Source organism: Rutidosis leptorrhynchoides, chromosome 8 (genome assembly GCF_046630445.1).
Source record: "Rutidosis leptorrhynchoides isolate AG116_Rl617_1_P2 chromosome 8, CSIRO_AGI_Rlap_v1, whole genome shotgun sequence".
Classification (NCBI taxonomy): Eukaryota; Viridiplantae; Streptophyta; class Magnoliopsida; order Asterales; family Asteraceae; genus Rutidosis; species Rutidosis leptorrhynchoides.
This window is the reverse complement of record NC_092340.1, coordinates 2,827,862-2,851,963: the sequence shown is the minus strand read 5'-3', so window position 1 is coordinate 2,851,963 and position 24,102 is coordinate 2,827,862. Positions and strand designations below refer to the sequence as shown.

The following is a 24,102-nucleotide window of genomic DNA, read 5'->3' as shown; positions in this document are numbered from 1 at the left end:
TAATTAACTAACCCAAAACAGCCCGCGGTGTTACTACGACGGCGTAAATCCGATTTTACGGTGTTTTTTGTGTTTCCAGGTTTTAAATCATTAAGTTAGCATATCATATAGATATAGAACATGTGTTTAGTTGATTTTTAAAGTCAAGTTAGAAGGATTAACTTTTATTTGCGAACAAGTTTAGAATTAACTAAACTATGTTCTAGTGATTACAAGTTTAAACCTTCGAATAAGATAGCTTTATATGTATGAATCGAATGATGTTATGAACATCATTACTACCTCAAGTTCCTTGGATAAACCTACTGTAAATGAGAAAAATAGATCTAGCTTCAAAGGATCCTTGGATGGCTTGAAAGTTCTTGAAGCAGAATCATGACACGAAAACAATTTCAAGTAAGATTTCCACTCGAAATAAGATTGTTATAGTTATAGAAATTGAATTAAAGTTTGAATATGATTATTACCTTGTATTAGAAAGATAACCTACTGTAAGTAACAAAGGTTTCTTGATCTTGGATGATTACTTGGAATGGATTTAGAAAACTTAAGGCTATATCTTGACAAAGGTACGTGTCACGAAACGTAAAATGCAAGTTTTCTCAGCGTACGAAAGGACATTCGAAAAACCAGAACCGGGACATAAGTCGAGTGATGACGTACGACTTATCGGAACAAAAATTACAAGTCAACTATGCACGTGAATTTAATATAATATATAATTAATTATTTAAATTATATATATTATATTAATATTTAATTATGTCGACAAGCTAGGAGCCAAAACAATGTGAGCTATCCCTGGTCCTCATGCGAGTCGCATGACCAGAAGGCCATTTCCATGCGAGTCGCATGACTCCAGATTTCAGGCCACATCTATAAATTTCAGTGTTTTCGCTCGATTTAAATCACACACATACACAAATATATATATACTCCGTAATATTATTTATTATTTATTATTATTATTATTATTACTATTATTAATAAGATTATTATTAATCTTATTATTTTTTTATTATTATTAGTGTTATTATTTTTGCGATACAAAAATAATAATGTACAAAAAATATTACGACGGAGTGCTGTCCAAGTAATTTTCAAAATATGTTTTCGAGCGGGAAAGAGCTAAGGAAAATATGAGTTATTGCCAAGGAAATTATGGGTAATGTTCGGGGGTATTTTTGTGAATCAAACCTCGTGTTTATCATCTCCGATGCGTCTACGTGCTTTCCTGCAATATTGTATATCAATATTAAACTGTGAGTTTCATAAGATCCCTTTTACTCTCTACATTTTTGGGCTGAGAATACATGCAAATGCTTTATTAACCGATATACAATATTTATATGCGTGAGTTTCATTTGCTCCCTTTTACTCTTTATGTTTTTGGGCTGAGAATACATGCAAATGATTTAATAACTGTTTTACAATATCTATATGCGTGAGTTTCATTGATTCCTTTTTAATTGCTTTTGCAATATATATTTTTGGGCTGAGAATACATGCACTTTATTTAAAACACAATGGATACAAGTACATACTAAATTCTACACTGAGTTTGAACCGAAAATCCCTTAGCTTTGGTAACTGTTAACTGCCAGTTATAAGAACTGGTGGGCGCGAGTAGTAGTATATGGATCCATAGGGCTTGATATCCCCGTCCGAGCTAGAGCGCTAGCCTTTTAACGGACGTATGCTATTTGAGAAGCGTACACGTTGGTTTGCGTGTATTATTAAGATGATTATACAAAGGGTACAAATTATATAAACATTAAAGTTTAGTTACCAGGGTGCTCAATTTTGTAGAACCGATTGATAAACGTTTCGAATGAAACAACTGAAATCTTGTGATCCACCTTTTATGTAAAACCTATTGATAAACGTTTTGAATAAAACAACTGAACTTTTGTAATCCACATTGATATACGGATTATGTGTAATATTAAAACTATGAACTCACCAACCTTTGTGTTGACACTTGAAGCATGTTTATTCTCAGGTTTCTAGAAGTCTTCCGCTGTTTGCTTATACGTGATACAAGATATGTGCTTGGAGTCATACATGCTATATACAAGAAACTTGTATTCACCAAACCATTACCATGTATCTTATTTTGACTGTATTGTCAACAGATGTATTATTGTAAACCATTTAAATGGTGATTGTCTATACGTAGGAATCATCAGATGTTAAAAACCTGGAATTTATATATTCATTTATGAAATACCTTTTCAAACGAATACAATGTTACAAAATGTATCACATAGAGGTCAAATACCTCGCAATGAAATCAATGAATGACGTGTTCGTCCATATGGATTTGGAGCGATCGTCACACTTAGTCACAAGAAGAAAAAACGATGGGACAAAACTCCGAAATAGAAATTGGGGTATAAATCGCAGCAAATAAAAGAAAGCATTAACTGGGGATGACAATAACTATAGAAGACAGAAGCATGAACTTTGAAAAATAAGGGAGAATATAAAGCCCGATAACAACACATAAATTACAAACCGTGTATATCAATGTTTATCGCAACATAAAGACACAGGAGAATTAAAAGCACTATAACTCCAAGGGCAAAGTAGAAGTAAGCAGATTCCTCCGGTGGAAGTTGGAAAAGGAGAATGATTGTTACGATAGTAAGAATAAGGACAAGGATCAGAACTGGATTAAGCATTTTCACAATCTTTTGAATTTGAGAATTGAGTATAGGGGTGGTAAAAGTAATGAAACGGAAGAGATCAATTTATAGCGAAATATAAAACATAGCAATCGAGGCAAATTACGCATTTAAATCAAAAGAAATCTTAATTTTCTTAAATTCCGAAGAATCAAATCTTATTTAGATTATGAAGATTTTCTATTCCTTAAATTACGAAAATCAATCATTAATACGTCAAGAGTTAAGACGAATCTCTATTCTTTATTTCACTCTTTTACGATAACTTCTGTCATACGCTTCGAATAATCGGATTATTTTATCCATATTATTCAACGGTGATAAAACTCTATTTATCAACACATTTATGTCATGAAAACATTTTTATTGTTAGTCATGACGACCTCACTCAAATTTCGGGACGAAATTTCTTTAACGGGTAGGTATTGTGATGACCCGGAAATTTCTGACTAAATTTAAACTTAATCTTTGTATGATTAACATTTTCGACACGATAAGCAAAGTCTGTAAAACTGAATCTCAAAATTTTTGAACTATTCAAATACCTTTCGGTTGTTCTCGACGATTTGCGAACAATTATATGTAAATAGATACATATACTATAACTTGAAAATGTAACAATGTGTTGTGTATATGATATTGTGCATTAAACTTATTGGTTTGATTATCTGATTGATATATTTAACTACGGAGTTAAAAGATTATGCCAAATGATTGAATTAAAAAGATATTTACTGAGTCCCTTAAGAATTATAATATTATTACGAGTCTCTGTTGTGAGGTCCACGTTGATTCGAGAAAAATTGTTCATTTTTAACGGTATTCGGAAAATGGTAAAGTGTTAGATAATGAAAGTTAGAGAAATGTTAATTGAGAACTAAACTGCATAATATTCAATTGATTTTGTTTCAAACGTGCGAACACGTTTTTCGATATAATAGAATTTGATTATAAAGTATTTTATGGATTTTCAATTATATGAAAATAAAAATAAAAATAAAATAAAGATTTCTAATGAGCACCAAAAGACTACAACATTTCATCTCAAGATTTCAAGTTAAATTGATGGAAATCACTAAACCTGCGCACTTGCACGAGAAAAATTATAACTAAATCATACTGACTCGAAAAAGGGTGATTCCGGTGTCCAGACGTCCATAACTCAAAAATCTACAACTTTCATGAAGACATCTTACGCGGACCGCGTACCTATCTACGCGAAACGCGTAATGTTTGTCGACATAAAAAGTTTGTCGACATAAAAAGTGATGGCGACTTGGGACAGCAAAAGTTGTATAAATGCTGAATTCTGGTTCCGATTTAATCACACTCTCAATCATTCTTCTATATTCTTCTATATTGCTCCATATTATCTATTTACTTATTTATTTTAGTTATAAATATTATTATTAAAGATTATTATTAATCTTATGATTTTAATATTAATAGTATTATTATTATTAGTATTACACATAAAATACTACGACGAGGTTCTGCCCGCGTGATTTCAAAATGAGTTTTTTTGAGTAGGATAGGGCTAAGGAAATTATGGGTTATTGCCAAGGAGGTTATGGGTAATATTTCGGGGATATATTTATGAATCAAACCTAGTGTTTATCATCTCTGTTACGTCTACGTACTTTCCTACAATATTGAATCTCAATATTGATATGTAAGTACTTATATTTTATATAATAATTGTGTATCCATGTCTAGTACTCGAGTATATATATATATTTATACATGTTTGTATGCTAAATTTCGTCGCTAAACAGTTTATAATGAATCACGAATTAAATACATATATTACTGGTAAAAGGTATATGATATACATGTTTTTGGAAAGCTAGTGAAAAATCAATAACTTTTCATTTAGATATCGAATAGTTTCGATGAACGGATTAAAAGATATGATCAACTGAATTATGATTAACGTTAATTGAAATTGCTTTTGAATCTGCAATTAAGATTTAAACAACTTGTTTACGAGACTGATAAAGTGAACTTTTAAATATTACCAACTGAGTAAATGAATCCTTATATAAGGCACGTCTCGTTTTGTTGAACTATTGTCAAAATTGACTTTTTGAAACGACTTTGGATAACTATTATATGTCGATCTCGAGCATTAGGATTATGATACACTATGACCAGACCTAGCTTGATAGACATTTATTGACCAACATATGTTCTCTAGGTTAAGATCTACGATTATTTGGTAATCCGAGTTTCGATCACATTTTGGTGAACGACTTTATATGCTGCTAAGGTGAGTTTCATTGCTCCCTTTTTAATTGCTTTTGCAATATATATTTTTGGGCTGAGAATACATACAATTTATTTTAAACGTAATGGATACAAGTACATACTTAATTCTACACTGAGTTTGAACCGAAAATCCCTTAGCTTTAGTAACTAGTAGCTGCCAGTACATAGGATATGGACTGGTGGACGCGAATAACAGTATATGGATCCATAGGGCTTGACATCCCCGTCCGAGCTAGAGCGCTAGCCTTTTAACAGACGTGTGTTATTTGAGTTTAGGACACGTTGGTTTGCGTGTATTAAAACGAATGGGGTATTTATCATTATAATGTTAAAGCTTAGTTACCAGGGTGCTCTGTTACGTAGAATCTATTGATAAACATTTCTGGATGAAACAACTGATCTTGTGATCCACCTTTATATACAGATTATATGAAACAATAAAACTATGAACTCACCAACCTTTGTGTTGACACTTGTTAGCATGTTTATTCTCAGGTTTCCTAGAAGTCTTCCGCTGTTTGCTTATATGTTGGACAAGCTATGTGCATGGAGTCTTACATGACATATTTTTCAAGGAAACGTTGCATTTACCAAATCATCACCATGTATCTTATTTTGACTGCATTGTCAACGGAAGTATTATTGTAAACTATTATTTACGATGATTGTCTATAAGTAGAAATCATCAGATGTCGAAAACATTTGATTTAAATATTCATTTATGGTGTGCCTTTTCAAAAGAATGCAATGTTTACAAAACGTATCATATAGAGGTCAAATACCTCGCAATGAAATCGATGAATGACGTGTTCGTCCATATGGATTTGGAGCGATCGTCACACATTGCGAGGTATTTGACCTCTATATGATACATTTTTACAAACATTGCATTCGTTTTAAAAAGACAAACTTTCGTTACATCGAAAGTTGACAGGCATGCATACCATTTCATAATATCCAAACTATAAATGACCTAATATGTCATTTACTTAATAATAATCTTTATTGAACTCAATGACTTGAATGAAACGTCTTTTGAAATATGCCATGAATGACTCCAAGTAATATCTTTAAAATGAGCAAATGCAGAGCGGAAGATTTCTTTATTACCTGAGAATAAACATGCTTAAAAGTGTCAACCAAAAGGTTGGTGAGTTCATTAGTTTATCGTAATCAATCATTTCCATAATTTTAATAGACCACAAGATTCTCATTTTTCATAAATATCATTACACTCGCAAGTGTATAAAATCCATTTGTATGATGAACACCTGGTAACCGACATTAACTTTAATGCATATAGAATATCCCCCGCATACTTGCAAGTATGCCATATACTGGCAATCGCAATCACCATTTAAATCGAAGTACTAAAGCAGTTCAAATTCTCTGACTGGGGCTGGTCAGTGCTGGTAGATCTACCTTTAGGATTCGCGTCAATTATGGGCCATTTCCCTAATTCTTAGGTTACCAAGTTAAGGGGCAATATTCGGTATAGTAATCCAACCATAGAATGTAGTTTCAATTTACTTGTGTCTATTTCGTAAAACAGTTATAAAAGCAGCGCATGTATTCTCAGTCCCAAAAATATATATTGCAAAAGCATTTAAAAAGGGAGCAAATGAAAACTCACAATACTGTATCTTGTAGTAAAAATACATATGACGTCATTGAACAAGTGTAAGATTGGCCTCGGATTCACGAACCTATATTAAGTATATATATATATATTTATATAATGGTCAATATTGTCTAACAATTAAGGTCGAGTCATAGTGTACCACAATCCTAATGCTCGAGACCGATATGCAAAAGTTAACAAAAATCAGTTTGACTCAAAATGACTTTCAAAATCTATACATGTTTATTATATACCTTAAATATAGTCATTTTATATATTTGAATATATTTATCAGATTTTATTAGAGTAATTAATACAAGTCATATATTAATAAATAAAAATTTATATTAAAATTTATATATGATAAAAATATACTTTTATATAACTCGAGTAATAAAATTTATATAATTCACTTAAAATCATAAACATATACTGGTATGTATTATTAATGTAATTATATTACGTGTGGCAAAAATATCTTTGTATCACATATTTATTTGATAAAATAATATTGATAATAATAATAATGAGTAAAAGTTGTATTATTTTGTAATAATAATAATGATAATATTAAAAAATATAATGTTATTAAAAGTGTTTAATATAAATAACAAGGGTAATAATAATGATGATATTAATAATACTAATAAAATTGATAATAACGATAATTTTAAATAAAACGGTACCATGTACTCCATCCTTGGGTCCCTTTTGTATTGCAACCTTGGGCCTGATATCCCCGTTAAGTTGTTGGGCCTCCTTTTCCTTACTCAATGAACCGATTTGGGCCGCCTTGTCTTGGCCCGAGGAACTCTGATTTGCTGGGAAGTCATTGCTTGCATATTTGCGTTGGGCCTCACTAACATGGCCCGATGGGATGTGCATCCCCTTATCACTATCTATCGGGCTTCCATCATTAAAATTTAACTCCACATTCCTAAATGGACTAAAAGCATCCTCAGCAAAAGTGGGCCCAACAAACAACTCGTTTGCATCATTCAATGAATTAGGGTTATGGGGACTCCACAAAACATCACGCTTGCTTCCAACAGACAAATTAGGTGAACCTGCATTATTTGATCCGCCATTATTGCAATCACTAATTTTGTTGGTTCCCAATACCTCGTTTTCGATAGGCTCATCCACATCCTTTGCATTCCATGACTCTTCGTCTTCGACGTCCACATTGACTGGAGTTCCTTCCTCCATTACCGGAGTTCCTTCCTCCATTATCGGAGGAGATGAAGCTTTTGAATTATTAACGTTATGATCAACGATAGGAATACCTTTACCACCTAGGTAGTCGTCATCGTCATCATCATTTTCATCGAAAGTGTCATCAATATATTCATCGTCCGAATTAGGATCTTTACATTCGTTTTCCTCATCCTCCACCCACTTTGAATTCGGCAACTCTGGTTCAAGTTGAATTTGACGATTTGGACTTTCTTTTACCGTAGCAAATGTGAGGACCAGATTATCAACGATTATCTTAACTGACCCAACAACATGATTCATATCACCTTTGTGGATAAGGACATGACCGGTTAGCACATTTTGATTTTCTTCTGTGATGTTACAATTCTCCATGTCAATGACCTTTCCCCATTTGGCTGCAATTTCGTTAAACACTATCTCATTCCAGCATGATGCTGGTACTCCTTTGATATGAATCCATACTAAACGTCCCATGGATCGCCAATAGCTTAAATCCATACGTTTAACATTTGAGCACCATCTTCTAATAGTGTGGTCCTTATCATTGACAATGATATTAGCAGTAATGTTCGACTTACATACTAATAACACTTCCAAACCCCCAAGATATTTCAAAGAAAAGTCATCCAACCCCTCAGCCCGACAAAGAGACTTGAACTGATTCAGCAGGTCGATCTTCTTCATTTCGACCACCACACATCGATTAAACAACGCTTCATTATTGTCCTTCTTATTGATCATGACCACCCGCTCATCAACCGGTTCATCAACCGGAAGAGTCTCTTGATACTTTTTGTTATCCCTAAGTTTGGATCTCAGGTCATCTTTTTTCTTATTCAAATCAAAGCGTAGATCGTGTTTAGGAGTTTTTGCGACTTCGTTGAATCTTCTGCCATCAGTATATGCATTTGAATAGTGAAATCTTGCATCTGATTGACCCGATCTAAAGTAACTAGGTCTAGCGCCTGCCTTTGATTTATCAATTGCCTTAAAAACCCTAATAGGGTTACCATCAAAAGAGATCTTTTTCTAGTGATGATAGTAATCGATCTGCATCCCTAACATCACCGAAACGTGCAAAAGCAAATCGTTGCCCATTCTTGAGCCGTTTACCCACCATGTAAATGTCTTTTAGGTTTCCAAACGGCTTGAAGCTTCTCCACATATTCGCCATATTCCATCCCTCCGGATAATTGAAAAACATGAAAGAAGTCCAATGATTTCGGAATGATCTTGAATAATCGCCTTGTAGTCGTCCCTTGTATTGATCTGATCTTGAATCATACTCTGTCTAGTAGCCTGTGTTTTTCACTCTCTCTCTCCTCATTCTCTCTCACACACCCCATATTTTTTCGCGATACCTCCGAAATTGAGTATCTTGTTTAATTATAAAATATATACCCGTATTAAACAACGATTTGATGTATAGTGCCTAGTCACTATTTCTTTCGAGTCGTTCTTCACTTTGATGCCACACCACACATGCTTATAGATAGCAACCACTCTCTTTATATGCCACGCATTCTCCATAAATCAACGTTAGCCACTATAATTTTATGTTTGATATTGAATATAATTTAGCCACTATAATTTAATGTTATAATCATATATTTATAATATAATATATGAATATAAATAATATAATATTCATATTCATATTCATATTCATATTTATGATGAAATTATTGCTGTGTAAGCCCAAAATTTATCTTAATAGCCTATCGACTATCGTATAATTTATTTGGTTTCGATGTGTAACTAATAACTAATAATGCATGGTAAGTGTGTAAGTAGTGACGGATTATGAATATTAGTCCGTATTTTTTATCTCGAAAATAATACGATCGGGATTTGGTCATATGTCTATTATTAAAACATTTAAAACTTATATGTATCTCACCTCATAAAACTATTACTGAAACTAAATTTGGAGAATTTCAGTGTATGAATTCTGATTTAGCCAAAACCAACTCAACTAATACACTTATGAAAAGTATTACCCAAACTATATTAATTTGTTTTTGTTAGCATAATAAGAACATATAAATGTATATATATATTTTTTGAAAGACAAGTTCTTTTTCAAAATATATATATTGGAATGCGAAGTTCGAATTAAACAAGGTTTGCTGAATCAGTGAAACTGGTGACCGCGAGTTTAGAGTTATGATCGCAAGAATCACATATGTGCTGAGAAAACAAAACTCGCGACCACCAGAAATTCATTGTGGCGGCAAAAATTGTGCTGACGGGAGGAAACTTCCAGAATCGTGTTTTCTTGCTCGTTCAGTTGTTTCCTTGTTGAGTTTTGTCTATTTAAACACCATATTGTAACCCCTAACAAATGTGCACGAAATTTATAGTGAAAAATCTCTGATTTGCGCCCGTGGACTAAACCATTCTCCATGTTTTGGAGTTGGGATATAACCACGTTAAATCCCGTGTCGTTTTATGCTTTTATTAATAGTTTTGATTTAATTATTCGTTTGTCGTTCGTGGATTAGTGATTAGTATAAATCACTTGTCTTGTTTGGGTCCTAAATCCTAACAATATAAAACAAATAACACGAAGTTTATGAAGCAAGCTTTCTTGCACATGATGCCACGACATTCAAGCCTTACAAATACATGTACTCGAGCCTTGAAAACAGTTGCATATGCAACAACATAAAAGTAAAACACATAAAACTAAAACAAATATGAACTAGGATTAGAAAGTCACGTCTGTCAATCAAAATTCTTTTCACAGGCTCTATTTGAAATCCACTCAAAAGATATGATTTAAATCTTATTTAGAGCGAGCAGAGCGTTCCACTTTTTTCCTTTGAACACCATATTATTTCGGAATTTCCAAATGTGATATACACAAATCCAAGTTACCGCTTGCCATAGGATCTTCCCATGAGAGGAAGCGTCTGAGACGCTCCATCGCCACTAAAAGCTTCAGTTAAGCTAAGAGTTGGAAAGTTACCAAGTTTTCACTAATTGTAAACTTGATTCCAAACATCATCATACACCATTTTGCAAAAGATAAGCGAATGATCTACTGTCTTCAAGTCATAATCACAAACTGAACAATGAATACTATGAAGGTCGTTTCCCCTTTTATTAAGTTCAATTCGAACGGGAAATCTTTTCTTTATCTCTAGGCAAAATAGCATGGGGAATTTTGACCCAAGCATGCAATTATGCCATCCATGAGAACACATCAACATACAATACATTGAGGTACATATACTCAAAACACGAAAGGGTATTTGTAAGCCACATATGCCACTCAATTTTTTTATATTTGCATCTTCTTAATATCCACTCGAAAGAATAAACTTGGATTTCATTGATTGCAACCGGAGTATTTCAACTTTTGTCCCGAAAAATCTTAGCATCATGAGAATTTGTTATTTTTTTTTTTGATTTTTTGCGAATTCCCAATAATAATGATAAATGGTTATATATCTGGTTTTACCATTTCTCATAAGCGTGCTTATTAAGGAGTTTCTTTTATAAATATATTTTCAATAAGCTTTTTTCTTAAATTTAATTTAATACATTAAATAAACTTAAAAAACTTATATTAACAACGAATTATATATTATATACATATATCTAAAAGGCAAAGGCCAAGTGAATAGTAGTATTCCTTTTTCCACTTTTCGCAAACTTAATCCCCAACTTTTATTAAACTACAAATCGCACCCCCACTTTATACTCTTATTAAAATACAAATCGCACCCCCACTTTATACGTATATTTTTTCCCAAATTTCACAAACTTAACCCCCTAACTTTTATTAAAATACAAATCGAACCCCCACTTTACTAACTTTTTTTTTTTACTAATATTCAATTTTCACAAACTTAACCCCCTAATTTTTATTAAAATAGAAATCGAACTCCCACTTTGTACGTATATTTTTTTAAATTTCACAAACTTAACCCCCTAACTTTTATTAAAATACAAATCGAACCCCCACTTTACTAACTTTTGTTCTTTTTAAATAAAACCCGAACGCTAAAAGAAGCAACTTTCACAAAAGGAACAACCCTTCAATATTAGATGTCGAGAAAAATTCTTTTTTATAAAATAGATCAAGACTTTTTTTTTAACTCGCATTCAAAACGGAGCCCCCGGCGCGAAGCGAGGGCTCCACATCTAGTTACGGCTAAAAGAATATTACTCGGTAATTTAAAATATTTCATCAAATTCGTAGTTTTACAGGTCCTTGTTGGCAAAAGTCCTAATTCAACAAACCTTAATTTCTTTGTTTGTTGTAGAATTGGACACGTATGAAAAGAACCCTAATTCCACAAACCTTTTTTTCTTTGTTTGTGGCGTCAGAGCGTTTTTCTGCATTCCCTCCCTCCCTTCAACCAACCTATTTCCTTCCTTCCTTCCTTGTACCCCCTTTCTTTTGTATTCTATTTTTCAATTCAATAAAAGCTTCGATTCAAAGGTATCCTATTCCTCTAATTCTAATAATCAACTTGCGATAGATACATCTTTAATCAATTATATTCTTTGTTTCTAGGATTAAATTCCTATTGGTCAAAGTTTCTGAAATTGAAGTGAAATGCTAAACAAGAAGAATGAATTTAAAGAGTACGATCATGGTATTTTGTTTGCAAATTCCGATCAATCAACGACACACGAATTTCAACTTGAGTTAAACTCTGATTCGTTAACTATGATTGATCCGATTAAACAACCGCCGCAACAACATACGTCCACGAAATCGAATGATAAATTAGGGTTCTATGAAAGAGCCTTGTCCGCCGCCGGCGCCGCTTTTCTTTCCGCTATTATCGTCAATCCTCTTGATGTCGCCAAAGTAATGTTTATTTCACGTACTTTGCTATTAGGGCTTTTGTTTATTTTCTAAGCTTTTTTGTTTATTAGCCAAACTGTACGCTAACATGAATTCATTGATATCAGTTTGATATAAAGCTATTTCTTTCCAAGAAAGTATGAAAACATGTGAACATATTTATTACTTTCTGTGTAATATGTTCGGTTAATTTGCAGACAAGACTGCAAGCTCAGGCTGCTGGTGTAGCTTACTCGCATCCGATGACTAATCATACCACTCGAATGGCCGTTTTTGGACCAAACATGGTATGTTGAATTTACTAATGTCATATTTGTTTTACCATGTTTTAGTATATTATGTCTGTTTGTCTGTAGGGGTTAGTGATAAGTTAAGAGGATGGATTTCTAACTTGTGCAGTTATGTACAACTAGTAGTAGTAGTAGTAGTAGTAGTAGTAGTAGGCAAACTACATCACTTCTTTAACTATTTGAAGTTTACATTAGTGGTGCATCTTAACTAACCACGAATGATAGGAATCACTATGGTTATTAGTGTACAAGATAGGACTCCATTGTGTTTCTAGTTTATGAATGTTGCAAATTCAAACTAGTGATACGTGTGAATAACATGAACGTCAGTTCATCCATTTATATTTTTAAGCAAACATCCAAACCAATCTTTGTCCTTGATTTGAAATTCTAATCAAGCACTATCATTTTCAACGTATCTCTTTCACAAATTGCTGCGACACGCACATTGAAAAAAAATTCGCTGGGGTTGGATTCCCCCGCTTAGCCCTGTGGTTCTGTCGTTCTAATTTGTACTATATGTTATAACTTCGTGGGCGTAATATGAATAAGATTACATCAATAACGTTAATTGATATATGAATCAGATTGGTCATATACTTGATGCTCACTTCAGTTTTTCGTATTATGTATATGTAGTTGTTTGCGGATCTAAGATGTTCACCATCATGTACCCGAGCTGGAGTACACGGTACAGTGTCAATTTGTCCGCCAGATTGTTTCGAGTACAAAGGAACATTGGATGTTTTCTATAAAATTATTCGCCAGGTTGGTGCTCTTGCATCCTAGTTTTTTTTTTTTTCTTTCTGTTTTTTATTCATTGAAATTTTGGAAGTTGTCTTGAGAGATGTAACCGGAGTCTTTCAGGAGGGAGTTTCAAGATTATGGAGAGGCACAAATGCCGGTCTTGCCCTGGCTATTCCAACTGTAAGTCCTTTGATAAAGCGACTCATTATAATTTGCTGATAAAATTTTGTGGTTAGTTGATGCATAGAACTATTGTTTAAACTTCCATTAATTTATGGTTTTTTCAATCAACTGCAGGTGGGAATCTATCTTCCTTGCTATGACATATTTCGCATTTGGTTTGAAGAGTTTGCAGCTCAGAATGCTCCAAACATGACTCCGTACGCCCCTCTTCTGGCTGGATCACTCTCACGTTCATTGGCTTGTACTACTTGCTATCCTATAGAACTTGCTAGAACCCGCATGCAGGTGCTTATATTATTAGCTTCGTTTATTTATTTATTTTTTTTAACTTTATACCGCAATTGGTTGAAGATTTTGATTCGCTGATGCAGATGCAGATGCAGTAGTCAATTTGCATTGTTTTTGGTTTGTGAACTTCTTTATACATAATATCTTACCCTGTTCCATTTCTATTTTGTACATAGGCTTTCAAAGATTTCAACACTGGTAAGAAAGCTCCTGGAGTGTGGAGGACGTTGGTGGATATATTATCTAATGTCAAGACATCAGAAAATATGAAGCAGAACAACTGTAAGAACCTAATTGTTTCATATCGTGAATGTGATGCTTAATTAATAGCTATGTCCTTAAACAAGAGTGGGATCTGACTGTCAAGATTCTTCAGGGTTGTAATATATTTTGTTGATTTGAGTGCAGTACAAAGTTATCGTGCCCTGTGGACTGGTCTTGGGGCACAACTTGCTCGTGACGTACCCTTTTCTGCCATATGTTGGTCTACACTTGAGCCAGTTAGAAGAAGACTTCTTAGTTTGGTGGGTGGTGATGAAGCCAATGCCGCCAGCGTGCTTGGAGCCAATTTCTCTGCTGGTTTTGTTGCTGGTAGCCTTGCTGCTGCCGCCACATGTCCACTTGATGTTGCAAAAACCCGAAGACAAATTGAGGTACTTCTTCGTTGAAGTATGCTTTATGCACATTACGTTCTTAACTACTCCCTCCGTCCCATATTAATAGTTCACAAACAAAAACACACAAAAACAGAGTTTAAAGGAAATCATAAAAGTAATGTACTTTCTGTTTACTTTTCACTTTTACCCTTACATTTTCTCTCTCCTTTAATCCTATCCACATGCATTGAGGGCATAATAGAAATTAAGCGGCTTATTCTTTTCTATTTATGGAAGTGGACTATTAATTTGAGACATCCCAAAATGGAATACTTCTACTATTAATATGGGACGGAGGGAGTACTTGCTATGCAAAATACATCAATGAGCGGCATGATTTTACATCATTACTAACATTTCCACTTTGTGTTTCTGTTATTGCAGAAGGATCCTGCTAGAGCATTACGGATGACAACCAGGAAGACTCTAATGGAAGTTTGGAGGTATGTAATGATTCAAACATCATTATCATTCATAATTTCATTATGAAACTTTATAGCAAACCAATACATTTCAAACACAAGCTAATGTTTGTTAACCTTGAATATTTATTAATTAATTCATATAGGGATGGTGGAATGAGGGGACTATTTACAGGGGTAGGGCCCCGTGTTGGGCGTGCAGGGCCATCAGTGGGAATCGTTGTATCTTTTTATGAGGTTGTCAAGTATGTTCTACATCATCAACAACAACAACATGCAAATTCACGAATAAGCTGACACCATTGTTCATTTCATTAGACTTCATCTCTGGAGGAGAATAATTATACACATACGGCATACTGATTAGCTGTTTTGGTAGTCGGTTAGATTTAGATGCTCTTGTTATTGCCAAATGACAACACTACTACTAATTTTGTCTTTCAAATTTCCATCTACAAACAAACCCCTACTGTTTTAGCAGTATGATTTGTCATTGTAGAAATTTTGTATTTGGTGTTGACAGTTGAACAATTATGCCTTAGCCGAAGGTAAATAATGTAACTAACCCATAAACATTTTACAAATGTTACATTGCTCTGTCAATTAATTTTGGTCATAATAAACAATGGGCGTACAAAACAGTTACAAAATCTATATAGTCATTGGTCATTTGTTTTTTGTTGTTTGTATCTGTTATATCGAGGTGTATATTCACAAGTATGAACATAAAATATTCATTATTATATCTATTCTTGATCGACACGCAATTGCATGATCTGGGACTTTTTTGTTTACTTTCTTCTACTAGTTTTATGCAAATTCAATACGATTTAAATGTTTGCACAGTATTACGTCATTCAAACGTCGATGGCATTGTGAAAAATGCACACATAAGAATAAGTTTTTTAACATAAAAAAATCAAAGGTTTTAATTCTTGATATTTACAGGAAAATTTCATCGTGAATCAACACAATGCAAATCTAAAACTTGACCACCGTTTCATCCTTCCTACCCCTCAAAATCCGTTTCAAAAAGATAGATCTAGATTCGGATGCACACTAACATACATCTTCTTTATGATGATGATGATGACGACAACGACGATGATACTCTTGAAGACGTTCTTTCTTTGATGGGTGAAAGGATGAATGATACTAAAAAAAGAAGTGGAAGTCAGTGAATGAGGTACGTAAGTACCAACGCCACCAGCATTAGAACACAAGCGATTCCTTGATCAATAGTTAATCCTGTTACATATAGAACACGTACCACATGCATACATACATCAAGAGTCAAAACATATACTGTAATAAACATAGGAACAATGTGCGTTATGCGAATTGAAAAAAGACACGAACCATCATTGGCGTGATCATCTACGTGATGCGAATGAGGTGAAGTAGCAGAGGTGGTGAACCTTGTGTGTACCATTCTGAGTGTATGTAGCTCTGCGAACGTCTCCTCCGTAGGAGAAGTAGAGCAGAGTTAGGTTGGAGGTGGTTCTGATGAAATTAAGAAAATCTGATGGGTCAAAGAAATTAATAAGCTTTCACAAAAACAAGAAACCAATTATTTATAGTTTATAAAGAATTCTTGAAATGAGAGGTGGTGAGAGGACTAAGGTGAGGCCACAATATATTATGAGAATGAGTCAATTGATTTTATATTATTTGATATCAATCTATATCTATACTATATAATAAAAGGGAGTTTACGCTGATGTCATGATGTGCTTTCAAGGTTGTACTATGTGCTTCTAAATATATACCTAAATTAATCTAATGATGTCATAAATAATAATTATGGTCCAAATCTTTCTTTATAGTCATTAATATACTCCAATACGGAGTATAATATAATTAGTCAATACAAATACAAATAAGATCTGATATTATCCTCGAAACTATCAGCAATCACCTTTTTTTTCACCAGTTATTTTTTCTACGACCAATGTCTTCCGCTCTTCTTGTCTCTTGCTCTTCTTAAATTCAAAATTTAAAATTCAAATTTATATATCCGACCTAAATGGCTAAATCAGTCATACAAAATCATAAAATTAGAGAGAATTGGGGTTTTATTCATTCAAAGATACATAAATATTGCAGCCGGCGGCAATGGTTTTCAAGTATGATTCCTAATCTCTTTCTATTCATTCATTCATATTATAATTTCATTATTCGATTCAACTACTTGGTTGGGTCTTCCATTTAAGTATTAGATTTGGGATAATTGGGATTGATTTTGTTGTTGATGTATTAACGCAGATCTGGAGGCAACTAAAATACGGAGTGCTCCTTTCTACCAGTTTGAAATTGTAGTGAGAATCATTTTTATCGGTATTCTAATAATGATTAGTTTGCAGGTTTCAACTATAGTTGATGTTGCTGCTTCTTTATTATTTTTTTTTATCTATGTGTATTCATGCCTTTTATTGATGTTGATCGATGTTTACTTCGCGAAATTGTAGTTGTTTTCTGGAATTAAGCACCTGATAAGTAAGTTTACATTTTTATTTTATGTATTCGTCTTCATCCTTTTTTTTTTATTTGAGAATTTAGTGCTCGCTATGAACATTTTTGTTGTTATCCTGTGCAGTTATTTTGTTGCAGGTTGTTGTTACTTCATCTTCTTATTACAGCATTGTTTAGTAAGTCAGTTCTTATTTTTTTTTTTTTTTAATTTTATCTATATAAGTGGTTATTTCTTGTGAGTTTTAGTTTCTGTTTCACTTGGTAAATGTTCATAGTAAGGGAATGTTAAATGAACAATTGTTATGTATGCTATGTATGTCATTCGCTATGGGTTTATGTTGCTGGAAACCCAAATGTTACACAGAAAAGATTTCGCAAAATTGACATCAACAAACCTGAGGTAACGCAACTAAAAAACTATTTCTCATTAAAAGTCTATGTAAAAAATGCCATCTTGCATACTGTGCTGCTACAATCAAATGAGTACAATCAGCGACAATGTCACCCAACTAACGCTTTGGAACGATCTGGCAACCAAATTTTACATGCAATAATTTGAGACAGCTTGACATTTTGTTGCTGCACACCATATGCTCACTGATTTTTGGTATTAACTTTTTCTTGATTTGTATAATTTAAAATGAAGTAATAGTAATGAAACTGCTACTTATTTGTATAAATTTTTTTGATTTGTCAACAATGCTTTAACATTAAGGCAAATGTGAATTTGGGGAATACGACTCTAAATAAAGTGTGCCTTGCCTTAAGATACATTTTATTGTGGTTAATTTGGAAGTGGCATAATAGTTTAGTACATGAGGAGCATCATAAAAGGGGGTATGATTTTAAATGAAGATGTGCCAGCCACTCTTAAGGTAGTCTCCCTGTTGTGGATCTCATCAAGGAGTATACAAGTGGATTATAACTTTGAATGCTGGATAGAAAATCCAAGATGCGCTACAGCTGCTACAGGAGATGGTATTGTTCCTAAGGTGTGAAAATAGATAGTCCCATATTGTATTCTGTAATGTTGGTGTAATTGTCTATGTACCTTCACTTCTTGTGGGTTGTATATGTAATCTTTTGTGGTGATATAAAATCTTCCAGCTTTTCAAAAAAAAAAAAAAAACAAAAAAAAAACAACAATATGGTACTCGAAAAAAATCATACATGTGTCTTTTTTTTGGACTATAAAATCTTCCAGCTTTTCAAAAAAAAAAAAAAAAAATATGGTACTCGAAAAAAACAATATGGTAATAAAATTGTATGCATAATAACTTTGATTCTTTCAGTTAATATTATGGTTCAACTGTTTGTTTTCAGTTTTGATAATTAGTACGGAGTATATATAATAATAGGGTAGTGATTCATATACATTTTTGAATTAGTTTGTTAGTGTTTTGAAGTAAAGAATGTATGCCAAAGTTTCTTAGGTGATTTGAAACTTTTGTGCATATAATGTATATTCTTATGTTTCTACAATTTTTATGCATGTTACGGACTTGAAATTTGTTTAGATTTAATATGCCCAATTCATTTTCGATCCCACTTTTAGAAGAGAGGGGTGTTAATGATTGGATCATGAACCGTGTCTCTCAAGTCACAATGGTTTTAAATCAAACCCGTGAAATTCACGGGTCACTAAACTAGTAATAATATAATTCTCACAACTTATGGTAATTACAACTGTACGGTCTACTAGACAGGCTTCCATGCTGTAAACCCAAAATGCTAATAAAGGTCGAGTCAAAACAAAAGTAATTAGCTTTAAATCTAAAATATTCAAACAAATAAATGGGTAACTTGTCAATTTGTTTTGCTACTAATACTATACACAGTACACACACAAAATGTATTAGGCAAAATAATACGGAGTAATGTTTAAGAAAGACTTACAAATAGTACGCACCTAATTCCTTGTACCTAACCTTTTTAAATATGATCGACACTTATATACATTTCCTCTTCACTTCAAGTGTTGATCCCGACAGTTTTTTGTTAACTTTTCTAGTCTATGTATTGATTTCTATGACGTACTCATGCATTTACCGGGAACACACCAACTTTAATATGCTGCAACCTGCAACCATCACATGTGCAGTGCAGCACACTGCCTTCGTGATCAAGGTTGTTTATGGGAAGCCTGTTTTGTTTTGTTTTATTTTATTTAATATATACACAGATTCGATATCGAGAGTGGAGGTGGGAATATGGGCCGGTCAATAGTGGGTTGGGTAACAACTTAAAAATGGATAACCTATAACTGCGGACAAAACATTGAGTTGGGCTGACTGAGACTTCCTACTTTACCCATAATAATAACTATAGTTAAAATGTTACATTTGATGCAAAAACTACGTTATTACAATACTAATACTATTTTCTTAGGACAGGATTTTGGAGGTTTGATGCGTTTCAAGACATTTCAGATGACTCTTAACTCATGTGACTGGTAACCCCTTTAATTTTTTTTTTTTTAGAACGGCAATTTTGGCATCGAATCCTCTCATTTGCCACCCACACACCCGTTAGAAAGAAACTTCTCACATCCATCACGCAAAGCGTATCCGGAATGCTTTAGGTTAACTGTTTGACCCGCACAGAGTGAAAGATACCAGAGACACAACCTTAGAGAAAACTCCCCCCTCAGGATTTGAACCTGCACATATTTTTTCAAAGATACGGGTGCAGAACCAACTGGGACTTTTTACCACTCAACCAATAGTTCGGTGGTATTTAACCCCTTTAATTAGTTAGAACTTTTAGGTTAACCCATTTGACTATTTGGATATAAAACATAGCCCAAATCATCCCCTTTATTGGTAAATGTCTGGGAGTCCCACTTCTAATCAGGACTGTAATTTTAAATTTAACTTAGAGAATTTCAATTGACTTTTCTTGTACACATCTGTTTTTATTTTGTTACATTTTTAAGAAGTTGTATAACAGGATGGAGACTATCTGATGGATCAATTCATACTGACCTACAACATACATAACCACTGGGAAGATGTTAACTTTTAACATCCCGGTGCTACTAAACGACTAAATGGATGTTCTGAATAATTATGCTTTTACGGATTAATCCACCTGTGAACTTGATTGTTGACCAAAATCCTTAACTTTTTAATTCTTTCACATGATGAATTTCAGCCCATCCCCAAGAATCTGCCAAGGCTTTTGTTGATTTGATTCAGATAACATATATATTTGCAAAAGCATTACTTGCAGGCACACTTCTTTGATAGCATCTCTTATTACCAGAGGCAGCAATACAACCCATTTATGTGAAAATTGGTCAATTTGGGTTTAATTATTGTATTGTTACCGAGTGAGCCTGCATAAAACTGCAAATTCAATAATTAAGTTTTAACACCTTTTAGTTAAGTCCCTTATTTTATAAATAATCGCTCATTAAATAAATAAATGGTAATGGTAATATACTAATATGTATTATTGTAATGTATATTAAAGCATGTTGTATTTAAATTTAAAATGTAAATGAATTCAACTGGTCGGAACAGACATGATGTCTAGATCCATCCAGAAGCAGGCGGGGACCCGATGTTGACAACTGTTGCAAATAAAATGAATACGGAGAATTAAGATTTCGACCCATTAACTGTATGCATTTACAGTATATGATATGATGAAGAGATGACAGTTTTGGACTTTGCAAACACACATGAATAATGCAGCAGATTTAAAGCCGATACATTAATTCTGAATACGTTAATTAATTATATTCATGTCATGTAAAACTACTAGCTTTTCATTTCCCACATCTTTTGTTCTATCGAAACTACAGAATAGATATACACTTCCGACAAAGTATATACAGTAGCAGCATCATTTTTCAAATTTTACACGTACGTAATAACTATGCTAATTAAGTTTTAACAAACCACCTAACTATTTGCTGGTAAAAAACTTCAGTTGATTGTGAACCCGTATCCTTGAAAAATAGATGCACGTTCAAATCCTGGGGGAGTATTCTTCAAGGTTGTACTTCTGGTATCCTTCATTCCGTGCGGGCCAAACAGTTAACCTAAAGCATTCCGAGTATGCTTTGCGCGATGGATGTGAGAAGTTTTTTTTTCCTAACGGGTGTATAAGTGGCAAATGAGAGGATTCGATCCCAAAATTGTCGCTCTAAAAAAAATTTAAATTTTAACAAAATCAGGGAAAAGAATTTAAACAATATATATTATTTTCTCTAACATTCATCTAGATATTATAGCTATTACAACAAGAATACGGAGTAATATATAATACTTCGTACTGTTTATTACGGAGTAGCAATAGTAATACATATACAAAATATACAAATAAATATATAATATACGGAGTATATTTAAAAGAGGCCATGAATGAAATATTTGAATTAAGATGCATGGTAGAATATATGAATAATTGGTGTCCTCGCTTGTGGGTCCAGACACGGAGAAATCGTGGCCTGGTGTGGAGAGGCACTGAAGCTTCTTTCCAATTTCAGTTGATTCATTCATTCAAAATTCAATTCATTGATTTCAAATGCAGATTTGGTCTGATGATCGATATCCAGACAACTTGCACCACACTACTAGACTATAGTATTACTCTACCCTTTTTTTTTTTTTTTTTTTTTTGCGAAAATAACGAATCCTCGTATAAAAACGAGGTGGTTTTCTAAAATAAAAAGCCTTCAACAGAAGATATAAAAGGAAATGGGGAAAACGGAAAAACTCACAACTAGAAATCAATCATCTAAACAAAAACCATCTAAAAACGAGTCTCGCTAGCATCCCGAAAAAAGTACAAACAAACTAATCAAACAAAAACTGAGAATAACATGAAACTACAAGCAACGAAACCAAACAAAGACGAACCACAACAATCAACACACTCATAGTGTAGGTGTATGGGATTCAGATCTGAATCAATACACTCATATATTTTAGCATGTCATGTTGTTTTCTTCTTTCCTAGGATTGCTACCCTACAGGCCTACATAGCAAAGTTTGTGTAAAAAAAGATAGCTTTCCAAAAAAAAAAAAAAAAATTTGTGTAAATTTGTCTTTCTCACAACTAAATTCACTTGCATACATAAATCAACAATATTTATTGGTAGTTATTCATTACTCGTAATTTATTATTATTATTATTATTATTATTATTATTATTATTATTATTATTATTATTATTATTATTATTATTATTATTATTATTATTATTATTATTATTATTATTATTATTATTATTATTACTACTACTTATATTATATTTATAATTATATAATTTTCTACAAGTCAACAAATTAATCATTAGAATTCAGAGTCGAATATACAAGAGAAAATTTTATTTCCCTCTCGATTAAAAAAGATCACTACCAAAAGCATCACTTTTGAGGACGACATATAGTATCCTTCACGATCCGTAATTACCTTTCCGGATGACATTCCGTCACACGGTATTAATGAGCCTGTTAGGCTGCTATAAATCAACGAACTAAGACTTACACGATAGTACATATGTACATTGGAACATTATATATACATCATGTTTACAGTTTATAGATAGAGAATTTAATAGAAAATTGTCATATATATACAAAATAGCAAGAACAATTTTTTTTTTTTTTTTTTTTTTTTTTTTTTTTTTTTTTTTTTTACGTTAGTTTGGGATCACCCAGGGACTTAACGACCACGTGTTCATCTTCCGTAGTTGCATAACCCGCCCCCAACTACTGCCCTGAAGGAAACCCGGATTAATTCGAGGGCATGGCCGGTAAACCTCCCTCTCCGCTGCCCTCACACTAAGCGAAAGGCGACCTAGGTGGACACTTCAGGTCAGGGATAACATTTAGTGCAATGTTGCAGCTCAGCGGAATCTGTGATGCCCCGTACAAAACCATCGTGTACGAATCATCAACAACAGGATCATTACAAGGTTAAGTACTATATGCGTTTTCAAAAAGAGTTTGCATTCATAAATAAAGTGATGTCTAAACCAACATCGAATGTTTTACAATCCAAAAGCATGCTTCACTAAGTAGAAGCAACTAATAAGTGTATGTGACCACAACGGTCGTACAAGTCATAGTTCAAAAGTACTAAAGTTTGAATGCAAGGTAAAGCAGTTCATGCGACGACAACTCTAAGCAGCGGGTGTCTACAACACGACTAGTACACATCGGAAGCTAACCTCAAACACCTGAGAAAAACATGCTTAAAAACGTCAACACAAAGGTTGGTGAGCTATAGTTTAAGTATAACAGTATGTAAGGTAGGCCACGAGATTTCAGTGCTACAAAGAGCATTTCAAAACAGTATGATAAAGTATATGTTAACCGTGGGCACTTGGTTACTAACTTAACGTTTATACCCCCTGAAAGTACACTTGGCAAGTGCGTATGTTTACGAAGTATTAAACACTCGTTAAATGCT

The 24,102-nt window shown here is 33.3% G+C and overlaps 1 protein-coding gene and 1 long non-coding RNA gene across 2 annotated transcripts; one reads left to right on the top strand and one right to left on the bottom strand.

The window, feature by feature from the left end:
* Window positions 1-1,197: 1,197 nt before the first annotated feature.
* Window positions 1,198-2,100, bottom strand: LOC139862489 (uncharacterized). The gene is made up of 3 exons (XR_011764203.1): window positions 1,968-2,100; window positions 1,790-1,873; window positions 1,198-1,234 (listed from the first exon to the last, which is right to left on the bottom strand). It is a non-coding gene; the product is annotated as an uncharacterized lncRNA (long non-coding RNA).
* A 10,015-nt stretch (window positions 2,101-12,115) lies between these two features.
* LOC139862362 (mitochondrial carrier protein MTM1-like) lies at window positions 12,116-15,640 on the top strand. The gene is made up of 11 exons (XM_071850956.1): window positions 12,116-12,247; window positions 12,323-12,622; window positions 12,817-12,906; window positions 13,549-13,677; window positions 13,777-13,836; window positions 13,954-14,124; window positions 14,304-14,375; window position 14,504; window positions 14,536-14,780; window positions 15,168-15,226; window positions 15,352-15,640. The coding sequence occupies exons 2-11, from the start codon at window positions 12,365-12,367 to the stop codon at window positions 15,500-15,502; spliced, it is 1,236 nt and encodes a 411-aa protein (XP_071707057.1). The 5' UTR covers window positions 12,116-12,247; window positions 12,323-12,364; the 3' UTR covers window positions 15,503-15,640.
* Window positions 15,641-24,102: the final 8,462 nt, after the last annotated feature.

Coding starts and splice junctions, on each gene's coding strand:
- LOC139862362 (XM_071850956.1), top strand. CDS start 12,365: ATGCTAAACAAGAAGAATGAATTTAAAGAGTACGATCATGGTATTTTG. Junction 13,678..13,776: donor TCTATAAAATTATTCGCCAG/GTTGGTGCTCTT, acceptor GGAGTCTTTCAG/GAGGGAGTTTCAAGATTATG. Junction 13,837..13,953: donor TTGCCCTGGCTATTCCAACT/GTAAGTCCTTTG, acceptor AATCAACTGCAG/GTGGGAATCTATCTTCCTTG.